Source organism: Camelus dromedarius, chromosome 6 (assembly GCF_036321535.1).
Source record: "Camelus dromedarius isolate mCamDro1 chromosome 6, mCamDro1.pat, whole genome shotgun sequence".
In the NCBI taxonomy this organism is placed as follows: Eukaryota; Metazoa; Chordata; class Mammalia; order Artiodactyla; family Camelidae; genus Camelus; species Camelus dromedarius.
This window is the reverse complement of record NC_087441.1, coordinates 45750737-45768810: the sequence shown is the minus strand read 5'-3', so window position 1 is coordinate 45768810 and position 18074 is coordinate 45750737. Positions and strand designations below refer to the sequence as shown.

The 18074-nt window shown below is 36.0% G+C and overlaps 1 protein-coding gene across 1 annotated transcript in view; it reads right to left on the bottom strand.

Moving 5' to 3' along the window:
- Positions 1-5034: 5034 nt before the first annotated feature.
- SEC63 (SEC63 homolog, protein translocation regulator) overlaps positions 5035-18074 on the bottom strand; it is a 58053-nt gene continuing 45013 nt past the window's right edge. Inside the window, exons 17-21 of the mRNA XM_010989611.3 lie at positions 17549-17707; positions 15719-15820; positions 11433-11531; positions 7101-7205; positions 5035-6125 (exon numbers count right to left, since the gene is read on the bottom strand). Of these exons, the coding sequence (XP_010987913.3) occupies positions 5982-6125; positions 7101-7205; positions 11433-11531; positions 15719-15820; positions 17549-17707 (609 nt within the window). The 3' untranslated portion in view covers positions 5035-5981. The remainder of the gene's footprint in view (positions 6126-7100; positions 7206-11432; positions 11532-15718; positions 15821-17548; positions 17708-18074) is intronic.

Here is an 18074-nt window from a genome sequence, read left to right as displayed (position 1 = left end):
GTCATGTCAAGAACAAAAAACAAAACAAAACAAAAAGAACAGGAATTGTAGGCTTTCGGAAAATTTTGGAAAGTTGACATAGAACATACCCAGTGACCAGAGTCCCAAGAATGTGGCAGAGAATCAAGAAATTAAAAAGCTGGAAAAACTTTGGGTGTGATTATAAAGTAAATAGATTAATTTTAAGTAAATTTACTAATTTTTTTAAAGATATAGATGCAGACTGATTCATGTAAATGAGGGAGGTTATTGTTATCCCAGTATTACTGAATGTCTCCTTGAATCAGAGGCAGTTTAAATAGAAATAATGATTTTTAAAAAGCCACTCATTGAATTTTAGTCATATGATTTTTTTAATTGAAATATCAGCAAATTTGATTACCCTCCTAATTCATCTGCATCATCTCTAAATGCCTTTTCACAGTCAAAAACAAAAATAAATAATCTCTCAAAGATGATCAGATGCCAGCACAACTGTTCAGAAGAATATTTCAGAGGTTCCTCAATTATTTCAACCAAAGAAGCTCCAAAGACTCCCTGGACTTGGGCAGCATCTTAGGAAAAAGGAATGTCAGCTGTTCTATAAGGATTCAGACTCACTTGGAGGAACACGTTCAGTTTGTTGGGAAGAGCAGGATTTTTGGAGGGGAGTGGGGTCAGGACATATTTTAGATTGAGGTTTTGAGGAAAGGTGCCAAAGCCATAATCAAAATCTTTTACATTTACAATATGTAACAGAGAGAGTGTCCATTTTTAGACACCCCCTTTCCACTGTCACATTGGACTGGATTCAACTTGGAAAATTCTGGATATGTTTTAGTTGGTGCATGTTAAGTAAACTGTCTTCAGTTGTAACATAAAACTATCTTTGACAATAAAACATTCGCAGAAGGTCTAAGAGCACATTATTCTCAATGAAGATGGCCTTGCTGGTCCTAATTGTCACTTGAAAGTACTCTATACTTCTTCGTAAATAGATGTACTATTATATATTTTGAAGTTCAACTTTTAAGAGATGGCTTTCTATGGGTATCTCATATTTCTGCAAACCTTGTGAGCAGAGGCATACAATTTTGCTCCAGACTCTCTTATGTTTGTGTAGGGAACAGCCTTGGAAGAATGAGTAGCTCCCTCTTAGACAGCTTTGCTTGTATACCCTTTAAAAGAATAGGTTTCCTGAGGTCGAAATTCCTCAGCTGGGGCACAGTACACTCCGTGTGAAGCATCCACCTGAGCTACTCCTCATCACCGCTATGGAACCTGGGGACAGAGGAGCAGACGAGGAACAGGAAGCTCAGTCTGTGGTGCCTCTTACTGGGAGTCTTCTGTCTTCTGCATCCGTGACACTGTGACAGGTTAACTTATGAGCTTGCACATAGAGGAAAAACCTCAGACTTGTCACAGTTCTTGACACCTACCATCCAAAAATTAATTTTGTAGAATAAAAGGATTTCCTTGTCCTACCTGACCCCCCCCCCCAAGCAAACAGTCTAATACAATTCTAGCAAAATTAGTAAATATGGACAGTCTTCTGGAGTTTGTTGCAAGGGGGCTTAATATTTCCAGCCACAAAACTGAGAAGTAAATTTAACTTATGAAAGGACACATGTAAGACAGAGTAAGGTTAGATAGAAATACAAAACATTAAAGGGAAGGAGGTAATCCTAGAAGGTGGAGATAGAGATTATAGAGCATGTCTTTAATTTTGGCTCTTTTATTCCCACAAAGTAAACCATTCTTTGCTAAAGAAAATTATAGCCCTGTCGCCCTCTACCGGAGCCAGGCTAGAAACTGCGGGGAAATAGTTGGAAGTTGCTCTTTCTAGAATCTGCTCGTACCTATGTGGTATCCACTGCTGCAGTTATACAGAACTTAAAGTGTAGACTTCAGGTGTTCAGAAAGGTAAAGGAACACAGCACCCTTAGCATACCCAGCCTGACGGGTGAATGCTGAGCCAGCTAGTGCCGAAAAGAGAGTGGACAGCCCTTCTCACATGCACCTGTGTCTGTAGCAGCCACTGATTGCAGGGACCACTAACAGAGCTGTAGACTTTGCTGGAAGCCCCAGGAAGCTGCACTTGGCACTTCTGCCCTCACCTGTTCCACTTTCATTCAGTGGACAATAGATGCTTGGAATCCTCCCCTTGTCTATTAACCCCATCACCAAACCTACTTGGTTCCACCTCAAAAAATATCACTTTGCTACATGGTGAATGCCAACCCTTTGACTCCAGCAGAGGAGCATCACCTTGTGAACTCAAATGGTGAATACCAAAGGTCCGAACTGCAGTTTTAGCTTAAATGGCACTATATCGATACTTCAAAGCAGCATATCCAAATAATTTGATCACTGAAATCAGAAAAAAATTGTATAATGCACCAGTAAATGTATTATTTATTTATAAATTATAAAGTGTACAACTGTACAACATATTATGTACATTATAAAACACACAAAAATAGAAATTTAAAAGGATGAGATTAAATACAAATAAGCATTTTAACATTTTCCCAATGAACTGTACACACTCCCACCTGAAAGCACAGCCCTGAATCATGCCCATGATTGCTAGATTTGAATTTTTAGCTGAAGTTACAGAAAAATGTACAAGATCATAGCTTTTTTTCCTTTTTTTTAGTTTTGCAAAATAGCCCTAGCATCAAATTTAAATGTGCAAAGATGCTTGATGCTAACATTTTAAGACATATCTGGACTAACCACTGCACAGCTGGTAAAATGTCACAATGTGATTCACTGACAGCTGTTTCAGTTATCATAAGGCAGATTAAATAGGGGACTTCATGAAGTTGAGTAAGAATATTTGGGGAGGAAAATGCTTTGAAGAAATACTTCATAATAAAGGATGAGAATTTACCTATTTTTTTTTAAAGCCAAAAAGTAGCTAGCACCTAAAAAAAATTCCTCTGCCTACAGTGGACTTAAAAAATAAATAAAGACATTCCAAAAAATGACCATTAGCCAGTGCAGATGGTTTGCCACATACCTGCCTGCCCTAAAGCCTGTGAGACCTTAAGAACACCAATTCTTTGATCTGTATAGCCCCAGGGTCCAATCACAGACCCGGCCACGTTGAAACTCAGTAAATATGTGATGATTGATGAACAACCCCTCGGAAAGCATGTGAAGTGCTGAATTACATTTGAAATAACAATTGTTGCTAGAAACACTCTGTATATGGTTTTGATTGGCTCAAGTAAACAACTGGATAAATGTCATGGTCAAGAATATGCTTGGTCTCATCACATTCAACACCCTTGCTCCCCTTTTCCACAGCAGTCCTCTGCCGTCCATCCACCCGCTCTGCTTCCAGCCAGGGCCTGAGCTTCCCACTGTGCAGGAGAGCCCTGCAGCCAGACAGGCTCATCCTTCTCTACTCCAGTGCTGGGAGAAATAGAACAGTGTGTCTGTCCTACGCAGAGAAACTTACTCAATGGACTCTTTAATTTTAAAAAAGTATTTGCAAAAAATTTTTTAAAAATTTAAAGGACAGGAACATTTGACTTCGAGATTGAGACATGCACATGGAAAACACCATGGGGCCTCCAACAAGTTGTGTAACAAAAAGTTACAGCTTCAATTGTGGCCTCCTCATGGAAGAGTATCTTTTAACAGGTACTACACCAATGTAAAGAGATAAAAGCATTATACAGTTTAAGTAGCTTAGTTTCATAAATAATCAGTTTAACTTTGTATACACACACTGAATGTTTTCATCTATTATGTTCATCTATTATGTTGACAAAATATCACTCTTTCTTGATGGAACAAAACTGGAACTGCACTCAATAAAAGTTTCCATTCAATTAAATACAAACTAAGCTAAGTTAGTTGTTAAATCTCAATTAAGAGAAAGAAAGAAGAGATGAGAACTGTAACTGAGGGCTCAGTTCTTTCACTGTTGCCATGTGGAAAGAGCTTACCTACAGTACTCACTAGAGGAAACTGCGTTATTCGGTTGGGAGGTACACACGTACCACACAAATGGCAAAGGAAAACAGACTAGCAGAACTTCCTAAAGAGGTGATGCTGGTTTTTTAAGCACTATGGTGAGTTACTGGGTTGTGAAATCATTGTCTAGTCTTAAAATCAGAAGAAGCCAGTTGTTTGAATGAACTTACGAAGCCTCTTTTAAGACGAAAGAGCCACTAGAATAGAAATACTTTTCTAGAGAAGTATCCTTCAAGAAAGCCAGGACTGCCACATACCACACACACATTGTTTCATTTGCTCACTTTCCTTGCCTTCACACCAACCTGCCTTTTTCTCTAACTTCTCTTTCCACTGGATGCTACAGGCTGGCTCACTCCCTTCCACCTCACTTAGGTAACCAGCAGCTTCCCAGCAAAGCCTGACTCGAAAATTAAACCCACCCTCTACTTATAAAATGAAATAAATCCTCAGTGGCACTTCTGCTTGCCAAGGAAGGGTCTCACTAACACCTTTAAAAAGAAAAACAGGTGATGGAAGTGTCAGTGAAAAAACTGCTCTGCCCATGTTATAGGAAATATTACATCCTAAATTGAGAACCAAAAAAAACCCATTCATGTTTTTGGTAATTTTCAAATTTTATTTCCAACTACTGCAGTAACAAAATACTCGTCGTAAATCTGTATGGAAAGAGGCAACCTTTTAAGTAAACAAGGTCACAAATTAGTATTCCAACAGTACTTTGGTCTATGGAGATTTTGATAGGAGAGGATTACAATCAGTCCTGTAATATTACAGACTTATGCTTCCTCCATACTAGTAATAAAAATATTCATCTTATCTCAGTAATTCATCATGTACACATTTCTGCTCTTTATAAGCACTATCCTTCCAGGTTATACTCTGTGAATGTGTGAGGGGGAAATTCCTCCTGAGCATAGGTTTTTCTATAGTAACAGAAATAGCAGTCACTTCAGCAGTCATGTACAGTATTACTTAATTTTTAGTTGAAAAATAAAAAGAATGAGTTATCCTACTATATCCCTTTCTGGGAGTAAAAAGACACACACCGTTACAAACGTAAAATGAGTCAAACTTCTATTTTATTGACAGGAGTCCAAAATGAATACAAAAAAATGCCTCCTTTGCATGTTTATATATATTTTTTCCTTAAAAGGCTTCTGATAGAGTCAGGTAGATTAAAAGCTAAGTATGTATTTCAGCTTTTATAATGAACCTTTTAAAAAAGGTTTAATAACGTAAGTCACCAACATCAGAGAACATATGGTCCCACAATCATTTTTAGATCTATAGCTTATAAAAAGAATTAGATCCTGCACTGATCTGCTAAAATAGAGGCTTAAAAATGTTTTAAGCCATTAAAAGCCATTTTTATAATCTATCTGATAACTCTGGGCAATTAAGAAAAAGAAATCCCAAAATGTAGCCCTCTGTATTATCTGGAATGTGACAGAACGCCAAATTATGACCAAGATAGGCAAAAATAAAATGTTTAAAGCAATGAATGGAGCTGTTATAAATAGTCTTATATCACTGCAAAATGTCAGTAAATGAATAATAGAGCTTATTAAGAGATTAAAACTTGAACAGATATTACTTAAAACATATTTTGTGGTGTTTATCATATTTTAATGTTTGCTAAAACTAAAGCTAAACAAAGAAAAGTCGCTCATTTATAGATTGTTTTTCATGTACCTTTACTTTTACTGGGACCATAAATTGATCAGATAATACAGCCCACACTTCTGGACAGTTATAACAAAGGGTTTATTATCATTTGCAGATGAAATAAATGCACCATCCCATACTTTAAAGGCTTTAACAAGCCTTAGCCATTTTCCAAAGTGTACCAAGGCACCACCACTGCCTAGTTATATTATGCACCCATTTCTAGTAAAGAACTAACACCTCCCTCAACATCAGTTCGGTACTGTTTCTGGTTTATTACACACTTCCAAAACAGCAAAAATTTGCAAATATGTGCAAATATTGTGGTCCATTTGTAGTACTGCTTAGTCATCATCTTCCTCTTCTTCTTCTTCTTCCTCAAAGCTATCTTCAAAGCCCTCGCTGTCCTCCTGGTCTTCATCCCCCTCTATTGCTGTATCCCACTGTGGGTGATTCTCTGGCACAGGTTTAGCCTCATGAACTTCCAACTATAAAAAGAATTAAATGTAGACATTAGAAATTTGGGGAGGAATAATGGAAGAAATATCTGGTAAAGAAAAAGTTTTCTTTGACCACAGCAATTACAAAGAAATAGGTTTTATGTTTTTAAACTCTAAATTTAACACATTTGGAATAGAGATTCATCCCAGAAATAAAAAGGTAAATCTTCAAACATAAATGTAGTTAAATTTCTAACATAGTCTGATATTTTGATTTTACAGAAGCTATACTATTTATTCTGTGTCATGAAAGATGAATAATTGTGATTCTTGAGCAAGAACACTGAGTAAAATCTTAGTAAGGCTTCTGCTGAGGGAAGAAAAACTCAAATGTGACTTCCAAGGAAGAATTTTGCAGACTCCAGACTCATGAAGTACCATTGTACACCCATGGAAAGAAATATGGTACCCTCTTGAGAAACAAGAGGCAGGCCTTCACCGGCTCCCTTCACTCGGGTCTCCAGTACACAGTGCAACAATACTTCTTCAGCGTCATCTCCTAACACAACAGAATGCCTTCTATAAAAACCTCAAGTGAAAAGGTAAACACTGATAGGACTGTCCTTTAAATGATACACAAAGTATATATGCTAAAATGATAAAAAAATAAATTATTTTCAGAAATTAATGAACACCCCAATAGAATCCGTGGGAAAACACATGTACTTTTCTAAAGAAAACAGAACCCATTTGGTGAGGCCCTATAAAATTACAGCATATTACAGCACACTAAAATGTATCACTTAAGTAATTTATACTCAATGTTCTAAATCGTTCTACTTCCTTAACACAATTTAAGTTTATTACTGAAAGAGTAGTCCGTCAAGTGTATTATATAAAAAGTATGAGATGACCTCTTTTTCCCTCTACTACTCTACATTTCAAAACCAGAAATGCTTCCCTAGTATACTAAGCACTCATTCAAATAGACGACCATATTTACTGAATAGTCATTACTCTTACCTTCAGTGGTTTAATCTGATCCAAACCCATATAGGAGTCTGACCTTAGAAATACTGTATACTGATAATTTCCAGGTTTGCCTGGTGCAGGAAACTTCAGTTCTACCTAGAAGATAAAATCAGCACTAAAAATCTGTATTTTGAAGAGTGGAAGAAACAACAGCTCACTCCTGAAACTCTTAGACCAGAGTATTTAATAGTGAGAGTTTACTCAGGTGACACAGGATATCCTAAAAAGAAGTTACAAAGGTTCTAACAAAAACATATATATATATATGTGACATTTACGTCATACATTATACATACTACACAAAAAGGAAACCAAATTGGCAGAATTGATGGGGTTAATTTCTATCTCCACAATGTGAGAAGTATATTTAAAGCAATCAAGTTCTATGTTGACCATCACACCTTGACAACCTGAAGAAATGAAGTAGGGTATAAAAGTAAAATAAGTGAAATGTGGAAATAAAATAGACTTCACCATACAAGAAATAGTTCTTGCCACATTTTCTTATTTCTAAGACAAATGCTGTGAGATAACAGAAAATATACACATTGGTCTCTACCCTCAGATCTGGGCACAGAGCTCCTCAAAACCCTGTAATTTCCTAAATGATAAGAACACAAGGAGCATCTTTTGTTCTAATATTTGGTCTTTGACTCTAGTTCCTGAAACTAAGCTCGTAAATCCCTTGGAATTTCCTGGATGACAGAAATGTGTTCTCTTCTAATGAAGTGTGCTTCCTGATGCGCTGCTACACGAGGACCGGTCACTGGAAAGACCAGGCTGTGATCAGAAGTTTGGAACTTTTAGTCCCAACCTCCATTCTCTGAAGAGGAGTTAGAAACTGAGTTAATGATCAGTTATGTCTTATGATAAAACCTCCATAAAAATCCCCAAAGTAAGGGGTTCAGTGAACTTCTGAGTTGGTGAACATGTGGGGTGCTGGGAGAGGAGTATACTCAGAAACCTTGGGAGCTCCATGCCCCTTCCCACATATCCTGCCCTATGTATCTCTTCCATCTGGATGTTCATTTGTTTCCTTTAATCATGTTATTTTATTTTTTATCATATTATTTTTATAATAAACTGGTAAATATGTTTCCCTGGGTTCTGTGAGCCATTCTAGCAAATTATTGAACCCAAGGAGAGGATCACGGGAACCACAATTTATACTAATCTGATCAGAAGTATAGGTGACAACTTGGGATCTGTGACTGGCATCTAAAGGTGAAGAGCAGGGGCATGGCAGTCTTGTGGAACCCTTAAGCTGAGGTAGATAGCCAGGTAGACAGTGACAGCACTGTGTTAAACGCCTGACACTCAGCTGGCATCACAAAGAATTGCTTGCTGTGGGGAAAACCCACAAACTGGTGTAAGAGTGTTGTGACTGTGGCAGTAGTGTTAGAGTAAAGGAGGGACAAACAGGAGAAATACATTTTTCCTTTACAGATGCCCAATGCTTTAAAAGGTCAAAAAGATATTTTATTTCCTATCATATAATAATAAATGATGATTATTTTGAACTCTCTTCAAATACAAAGAGTTATAAACTCTTAGAAGTTTCTAGTCCACTTGGACAAAGGAAGAATAAGCTTTTGACATTTAGATGTTCTGGTAATCCGCCTCCAACTTCCAAAATCCAGATTTTGTAGGCAAGATTACATATTAAAATATGCCATTAAAACAAACAAGCTAGAAAACATCATGGGAAAAATTTTTTTTTAAATTAATATCAAAGTTTGGCCTTTCTAACTGTAACACCAAATTGAGAAATCATACAGAAAAAAATTACTAAATCATACTACCCATTACCCCCAAATAAATCAATGGATAAACAAATAAACAAGTATTTCTATTTTTGCTTTGGTAAAAACAACAATGGTAAAACAAACTGGGGGAAAATGTTTGCAACACACATCACAAAAGGCTAATTTCATAATATTAAAAAAAAAGTCCCCAAACCAATTTAAAAGACCAATAACCCAACAAAAATGGGCAATGGTCACAAATAGACACACAAAGAAATATAATTCAAACACAGTGAAAAAGATGTTTAGTTTCACTCTTCAGGGAAATACAAAATTAAAACTACACTGAATACAATCAGCATCAGGCAAGAATAATCAATGTATGCTAAAATGAGTGGGCAAGAGACTGCTGGAGAGCAGAATAGCCACATAGTGTCCAAATATCACCCCACAGATTAGAGGAAGAAATACTTTTCACAATATAGAAAAGCCTTAACTAAATGATGAATCATAACATATCACCAAAGTTGGACAAACTGATATAAATGTGCCCCTGATGTTTGCCCAAAATATTAAAGATGAATACAGTAAACAATGAGACAAAATATTAAAGATGAATACAATAAACAATGAGACAAACTAAAATTAAGGGACATTTTACAAAATACCTAGCCCAGACTCTTCAAAAATGTCAACAGCATGAAAAAGTGGAAAAGGCCAGGGGAATGTTCTGCACTAAAGAGGAATGACATCCAAACATAATTCATGATCCTTGACTGGACACTGAATTTAAAAACAAAACGAAAAATTTAACAAACATTAGTGGACTATTCAAGGAAATCTGAATATAGACCACATGTTAGGTAGTAACACCATATCAATGTTAAATTTCCCAAATAGAAGAATAAATATGCTGTGCTTATGTAGGAATAGATCGCTGTTCTAAGAAGACACACGTTCAAGTATTTAGGGGGTATACTGTCATGTCTGCAAGTACCTCAGGAGGGTAAGGGATGGAAAGACATTTTTTTGTGTATACACACAGAGCTATAAAATATATATGGCAAAACGTTAACAACTGGTCAATGTAGATGAAGGGTCTATGGGGGCTCATGATAGTGTGCTTGCCACACTTTTATAGGTTTGAAGCTTTTAAAAATAAAAGATCAGAGGAGGAAAAAATTACTCTGAGACATCATTTTTTACCTTTCTGCTTAGCAATGACATTCAAAATGTCTCACACACTGAGAGGCAATGGGCATACTTAAACCTTCATTCTCCCTATAGAGAAATAAATATCTAGCAGTATCTATCAAAATTACAAATGTGCAGACCTCTGATTCATTAATTCTACTTCTCTGAATTTATTCTATAGATATGTTTGCACATGTGCAAAATGAAATATGACATTATTCACTGCCACAAAAGACATGAATCAACCTGTCAGTCCATGAAATGGCTGAGTGCTGAATAAATGATCTTCCATACAAAAGAATATCATGCAGGTATAAAAACAAATGAGGAAGCTTTTCTGTATTAACATGGTGCAAATTCCAAGTTACATCACTGAGAGAAAAAAGTAAGGTGCAGAACATGGTGTATGCTTATTTTTGCACAAAACTGGGGAAAATACACCTATGTATTTGCCTGATTTACATCCAATATCACATGAAAAATACATAAAAATGTGACACTGATGGTCTCCAGGAAGGGGAATGGGTGACTGAGAGATAAGAATGCAAAATGTTTCAATGTGTGCACTTTTGTGTATCTTCTGAAATATTAACTAGGTGAATGTAGTATCTATTTAAAAATAAGCAAAATTTAAATTGAAAAAAATGTTTAAAATTACTGTCAAAGAAATACCCTTAAGTTGGCACTAACTCTAAGTGTCAAATAATAAACTATTTCATACATTTATTACTTGGTTAGAAAGGGAGGAAAAAGCTTTTTGAATTAAAAATCAACATCATAGAACTATCTTGAAATTCACAAGTCTTGCTCTTGTCCACCAAGTCCAGGTAGACAGAACCTTATTTCTAGAAAAGTGACATAAAAAATCAAGAAGAAAAACAGTAAAACCCAAGGGTAAAGTATGTTCATCACAATGCTATGTTAGTGATGTCACTGACAGTGGACAAATGCAAGTAATAAAAAATTCCACCCCCCAAAAACCCCAAAAACCAAATCACCAGTTTTTACATTTTTTTTAAGACAAAAGGAGTATATCTGAGCACTAATCCAATGAGGATAAATATCATAAATATCTGTAAAAACACAATTAAATTCTGGAGAGAAGGAAATGCATATGTTCTTAGTAACAGTGAAAATTCCCCCCCAAATAAGTTAAGAACAAGGTTTTAAAAAACTGATCAAGTTGTCTACCTTTAACAATTCAGTACTTTATAAACTTCCAATGAACTCCCCTCAAAAGACATCAGGAAAAAGTTGTGTCTTAAATAAAATGCAGTAAGCCAAATGTGATTAACTGATTTCTAAAAAGATTTTATGAAGTAGCAGCATGATGATGAGATGCTGTCCATTTGTAAACACTAAAGTAATGCTGTTGGATAATTACCTCTTCCATATCTTTTAGTGTACACACGTGATATGGCATAGATATTAATGTCTGTTCCTTCCTATCTGCGATATAGAGCCACCACCATTCTTGTTTTTCCTGCACAGAAGAAAAGAGAAGAGTATAAATGATCAGAAAGAACAAGTATATATATGTATATGCACTGACTGGGACGTTGTGTTGTACACCAGAAATTAACACATTGTAAATGACTGTAACTTCAATTAAAAAAAAAGAAAAAGAATTAGAGAAATACAGTTTTGCCTTGTCTAGTTTTAGGGGTACAATTATCCCCTGAGGCACCTGAGGGGGATTAGCTCCAGACACCCCCCCACACCCTGTGATGTGGACACCAAAATTCATGGATGCTCAAGTCCCTTATATAAAATGGTGTTGTATTTGCTTACAACCTATGCACATCTCCTGTATACTTAATATCATCTCTAGGTTACTTGTAATAGTTGCCAGTGCTGCATAAATTTGTTTTTCCTTTGGAACTTTCTGAAACTTTTCCCCCTAACATTTTCAATCCACAGTTGGTCAAATTCATGGGTGCAAAACCCACAAATGCAGAAGGCCCACTGTACTGTCCTTGTTTTGTTCATTGCTGTATCCCCAGTAGAGACACAGTGTCTGGTAAAAAACAGATGTCGATAAATATTTACTGAATGAATAAATTGTTCTTAACCATTTGTAGATCCATTCTCCAAAAGAATTTTGTATGTAATTCTGGGGTTTCAAATGGCTCTTTAAACCCTACTGATGAGCCTCTATATTGAAAACCCACGATTAACCTTAAATCACAGACATGCTAAAAAAGAAAACAGTATAAACTATTAAAATATCATCTAGCAAATAAATCATAGTAATTTTACCTAGTAATAAGCAAAAGCCAGAAAGTAGGAGTGAAAGGGACTTGGGCAACAAAATCAGAAATCAATACATCAAAACACATTACTCATAAGAGAACATTTCAGATTCTAAGAGTCTATTTATACCTTTCATTGCTCAAGATTTTTAAAAAATGTTTTACTTATTTTGTTTGTTTGTGGTAGTTTTTTGTTTTTGTTTGTTTTCGGGGGGTTAATTAGGTTTATTTACTTACTTATTTTAATGGAAGCACTGGGGATTGAACCCAGGACCTCGTGCATGCTAGGTTTGTACTCTATCACTGAGCTGTACCTTCCCCACTGTGCATGATTTTAATATGCTCAGTATTTTTAGTTGAACTTCACAAAAGATTAGGAATAGAAAAAGAGCTGGGTAAGAAACTTCCACCAGAAAGCACAATGAAGGCAGGAAGCAATGACAGGAGACAAAAAACTATTAAAAAGACACCCCCCACCTCCAGGATACCAAAATTTGTGGATGCTCAAGTCCCTTATATAAAATGTCATGGTACTGCTGGCCCTCCATATTCGCAGATGCAGAACCCACAGTTACAGAGAGCCAACTATACAGATACCTGGGCTTTGCAGGCCAGAGAGTTTGTTACAAGTCTTCAACTTTGCTACTGTATTGCAAAAAGAATGAGTGTGACTGTGTTCCAATAAAACTTCATTTACAATACTACTTATTTTACAAAAACAGGCAAGGAGGCAGATCTGTCTGCAGGCTGAAGTTTACCAATGCTTGTTTTAAAGCCACCTAGACTTGATTATTTCACTTCTCTAAACCTCACTTTTTTCCCTCTGTAAATGATAACTGCCTACCTCAAGCTGTGTTGTGAAGATAAACTGAGATAATATAATTAAAATATCTGTTAGAATGCCTAGGACACTGCATGCAATAAAATTACAGTTATGTTGATGCAACCACTACAGAAAACAGTATAAAGGTTCCTCAAAAAATTAAAAATACAACCATATGATTCAGCAATTTCACTTCTCGCCATTTGTCCAAAGAAAACAGACACTAATTTGAAAAAATACATGTACATCAATTCACTGCAGAATTATTTACAATAGTCAAGTTATGTAAGTAACTGAAGTGTCCATTGATGGATAAGTGGATAAAGAAGATGTGATACATTTATATAATGGAATATTACTCAGTCATAAAAAAGAATGAATAATGCCATTTGAAACAACATGGATGGACACAGAGGATATCATGCTAAATGAAGTCAGAGAAAGCCAAATACCATATGAGATCACTTATCTATGTTAGCTAAAAAATGAAACAAAGTGAAACAGACTCACAGATACAGAGAATAAACAGGTAGTTGCCAGAGGGGTGGGGGTGGGAGGAGTAAGTGAAAGACATTAACAGGTACAAACCTCCAGTTTTAAAATAAATAAGCCACAGGGATATAATACACAGCATAAGGAAAATGGTCAATAAAACTGTAATAACTTTGTATGGGTACAGTTCATTACTAGACTTATCATGGTGATCATTTCATAAAGTATACAAATGTCAAATCACTACATGGTACACCTGAAACTAACATAATGTTGTTATGTCAACTATATTTCAATGATAATTTTTAAAGTTATGATTATTAATGAAATGAGGTAAACATCGCTATTATTTAAGTAGTCTGACATTTCATCATCAGAAATACCATTACCAGAACATGCATGTAATGTAAGCAGCACAGGGATATGTTCAAGAATATGCATTTCTTCTTCATCTCTCCACTCAGAGAATGCCTTTCCCTCCCCTGTTGCACACTATTTGATTAAAATGAGATTCATTCAAGAATATTATTTATTAAGAAGATAGTGAGTATCAATCTACGGCACTGCACCTCTGCCTAGTGGAAAAGATATTTTGCCATGAGTTATTTGCACTTTAAACAAAATTGTTTTTCTGTTGTGTAAGATTCCCAACCGTTCTTAATGTATTAAATATATTAAATGTTTCAATAACATGTAAGTCAATTATTAACAAAAAACTTCAAGTAATTTAAGTGGGTACTGTGTAGTTAGGTAGGTACATGGGAAGTAGACAGGAAGATGTTGGGAAAATCCCGAATAAATTTTATCTGATAAATGGCACTTTGAGATATTTACCCTGCAGATGAAATTTTAAAAGCCATTTTCACTGCTAAAATGTTCAAAGGGAGTGAATGAATGTTTTGCCTATTTAGTAAGCATGGTCTAAAATGAAGCTGTCTGTTATAAGGGTACAAATTATGCAGATTACAGCATCCCATGGTACTTTTAAAACCAATCAATGAGTGGAATTTATTCGCTTGATTTCAGGAGCCTTGGTGTTGGCAGACTACATTGCAATGGGCAAAATGCCCCTAACAGATGGGCTACGGCTCAGGACATGCCAGAAGATCAGCGTGCACAGTAAGATGGAATTCTGGGCTGATTTCTCTCCAAGTCAAAACAAAAAGTCTGTGCAGAGTCACTCATTTACTATTAGGAGAGCCAAATTACTTAGGAATTTGCCTTCAGCAGCTCCCAGCAACTAAGAACTGACATTCAGAGCAGAAAGCAGATTTATACATGAAATCACCTGCCAAACATGAGGGGTGAGCAAAAGGTTCTGTGGCAAAGCTGTGAGGCAGTCTGTGGAACAGGTTCCCTGAACTAACGCAACCAATCCCTGACCTCTAGCCACAGACAGAATCATCTGCAAAAGCAAAATGTCAAGTGGATTTCAAGTTCATTTGAAAGACAAACAACATAGCCTATCAAAGAGATCAAAAGTTGAGCAGGCCATAACCACAAAGTAAACAAGCACAAGAGAACAAACAGCATTGCAATAATCTGTCCGGAGCGTGGGGCTTAGACACGCTCGGTTCTTACTGAACTTAGCTGGTCCCTCAGCCATGGCCTTGCTTAGTCCCATGGACCAGGGCAATTATGAATGCAAGTCAAGTGGCTCCAGGTGGCCAGTATAAGACCCTCAGAGAAAACCTATGGGGAAGATTTAAGAACATTTTTCATTCTACTTAAAGCATGATGGAAGTGAGAGATTCACAAAAGCCATGTATTCCCAAGTATTCATAGGTAAAATATGCATTTGTCTGATTAAGACTGCCTGAACTGCTAATGAGAAATCATCATTAAACACAACACTCAGTAATCTGGGCACAGAAAAGATAGAAGCCCAGGAAAACATAGAAGTACTTAAGAAGTTAACAACTCTCCTTTTAAACAACATACTCACTAAAACTGATTTATATTTAAATACATGTTTCAAAGATGTGGCCTGTCAAGAAAAGACCACATTCAGCACATTTGAGTCAACAGACACTACAGAAAGATAAAAGGTAACTGAGAAATACCTGAATAGAATGAGAAAACACTAGGCTGTGAATAACTCACCTCTGGAAAGTAAAGACTATAAACAGGATGTGTTATCTTTGATTTGGTTTCCAGTAGGGCTCTCTCCTTTCGCTGTATACTTTGTTGTAATTCTTGCCACTCCTAGTAAAGTGAAAATTAAATATTTGAAATCAAGCATGTTTTTGATCATTTTGAGGGGTGTCTATCTTCTTTCACATATTATTCTTCACAATACTAATTACTACTAAGTTCAGTTCCACAAATCTGATCATTTCCCTGCTCAAAACGTACAATGCCCCTTTTCATAAATGAAATCTAACCCCTCTAGCATGAACTACACAGCCAAGCATGATCTGACCTGGGCCTGTCTCTCCAGTCTCCTGTCACTGCTCTCCTCCTTGCACTTTTTATTCTAGTTATTACAAACTACCTTGACTTCTCTGACCTCACCAGCTATTTCACTCCTCTTAAACCCTGTCTGGATTTTTGTCTTCTTTTTCCTCTATCTGGCAAATTCCTACTCATTATTCTTTCAAGAGTAGCTAAAGTCTAAAGTATGAGTTCCTGAGTCCCACAAATCATCCTCTACCCCAGGGCTGAGTTGATCACTCCTTCCTTTGTGCCACCCTGCACCCTGCACAAAATGTGCTTATAATGCTTATTTACAAGGCTGCTATCATTCAAGGGCAGAAACTATTCCACGTTTGGCTTTGCATTCCTATCATCTAACACAGTGCTTGCAATGGGACAGATGATGAGTAATTATTCATGTAATTATTTCTCAAATGAATCAATGTATTTTGGGTCACGTGAAGAAACTAGTTAATCAAAACCCTAAGAGTCACCTCTACTAACCTTAACATATTTGGAAAGAAATAAGTCAACTCTTCCTCAAAGCAAGGGTAGGGAAATAATTTCTTTGATAGGTTTTAATTTCCTAGCAATCAACTTAATTCCCAAAATGAAAAAACACTCAAGGGCTAGCAGCTGTTAAAAACAGTCATTCTTATCTTTTGCCCACTATTCCCAAGGGCAAATACATTATTTACTTACATTCTTATTCTTTGCCCTTCACCTTTTCCTTTTTTTTTGTCCTGTGCTTTTACTTCAGAGGCTATTCAGGGAATCTCTTTTAGACTACTAAACCGTAAAAGTTACTTTTAGATCAATGGCCCAGACAAGAAGAACACCGCAAACATAAAGGAAATGGCTGATAAGTTTAGTTTATTTTCAGTGAGCCTCTAAGGACCAAATTATTTGTCTACCAAATATTCTTTTCTATAGCCCTCTCATAAATCATGTACAACTTAATGCCATGCCATGAGATTATTTTCTATTCTCTATATCCTCATCCTTAATACCTTAGAGATGCCTCCTTTCCTTAATGTCTTATATATACCTCTTGAAACAAGGTGGCATTCTGTAGATGTTAGCTTTTCGCTTAACCAACCTCTTGACATTAGAGCCCACAGTAATGTTTCTTTACCCTAAAAATTTCCTGGGACTTCTGAGGTCCTCCTACATTGCAACCTATTTCATAACCCATATTCCCTTATTCCTATTTCCAGAGTCATCTCCAATACTGAAAATTGCCTTAAGAGACCAAACTGACTTCATCTCAGACCTGGATCCTATTCTATCTAGCAATTTAAGAAAATTAGGATTTCCAATTCTTGTTAGAAATACTTTTTCTTTATAATTACGGCCACCATCTCTGAAAAATATTCTTGCTAAGTAATATAAGATTGTAAAATATACTGGTATTAAGACAAGCCAAAAAAAAGGAAAGCAAGCAAATGAAAAACAACAACAAAAACCAAAACTCTCATCAGAAGTATAATTCCAGTTATTTAAACCTATAAGTCTTACTGCTTCATCATCTTTGTTTTGTTTTTCATCTTGCTCTCTATCAGAGTCTCTGTCACTACCATCATCTTTTTCACTTTGAGAGTCTCTATTGGTTTCTTCTTCCTCAGAGTCACTGCCTTTGTCAGAAACTTCTTCTTCATCTTCCTTTACAGCAGCTTCCTAAAAAGAAAAAGTAACCACAAAAAGTTCTGAACATCTCAATGACTATATCATTCTGAGTCTCTGAAACTGTCATTATAATTAAGCTGGCTCAAGATTATAATTTCACTATTCATATAGAATCTTAAGAGAATTATAAACATTCTTATGTATAAATATGTGGGAGTCAGGCTAAAGATGTTTAACATTTGCTTTATTTGTCTACTGTCAGTTACTTTATTCATTCTTCATAGCTGGTAAAACTAAAATATTTTATTTCTACTTGGAAAATATACTATAACAATGAAGATGGCTCATCTTTCAAAACATCAATTACACATATTTTATTTGAAGATGAAAAATGAGAAGTTTATAGAAAAGTGCTGCT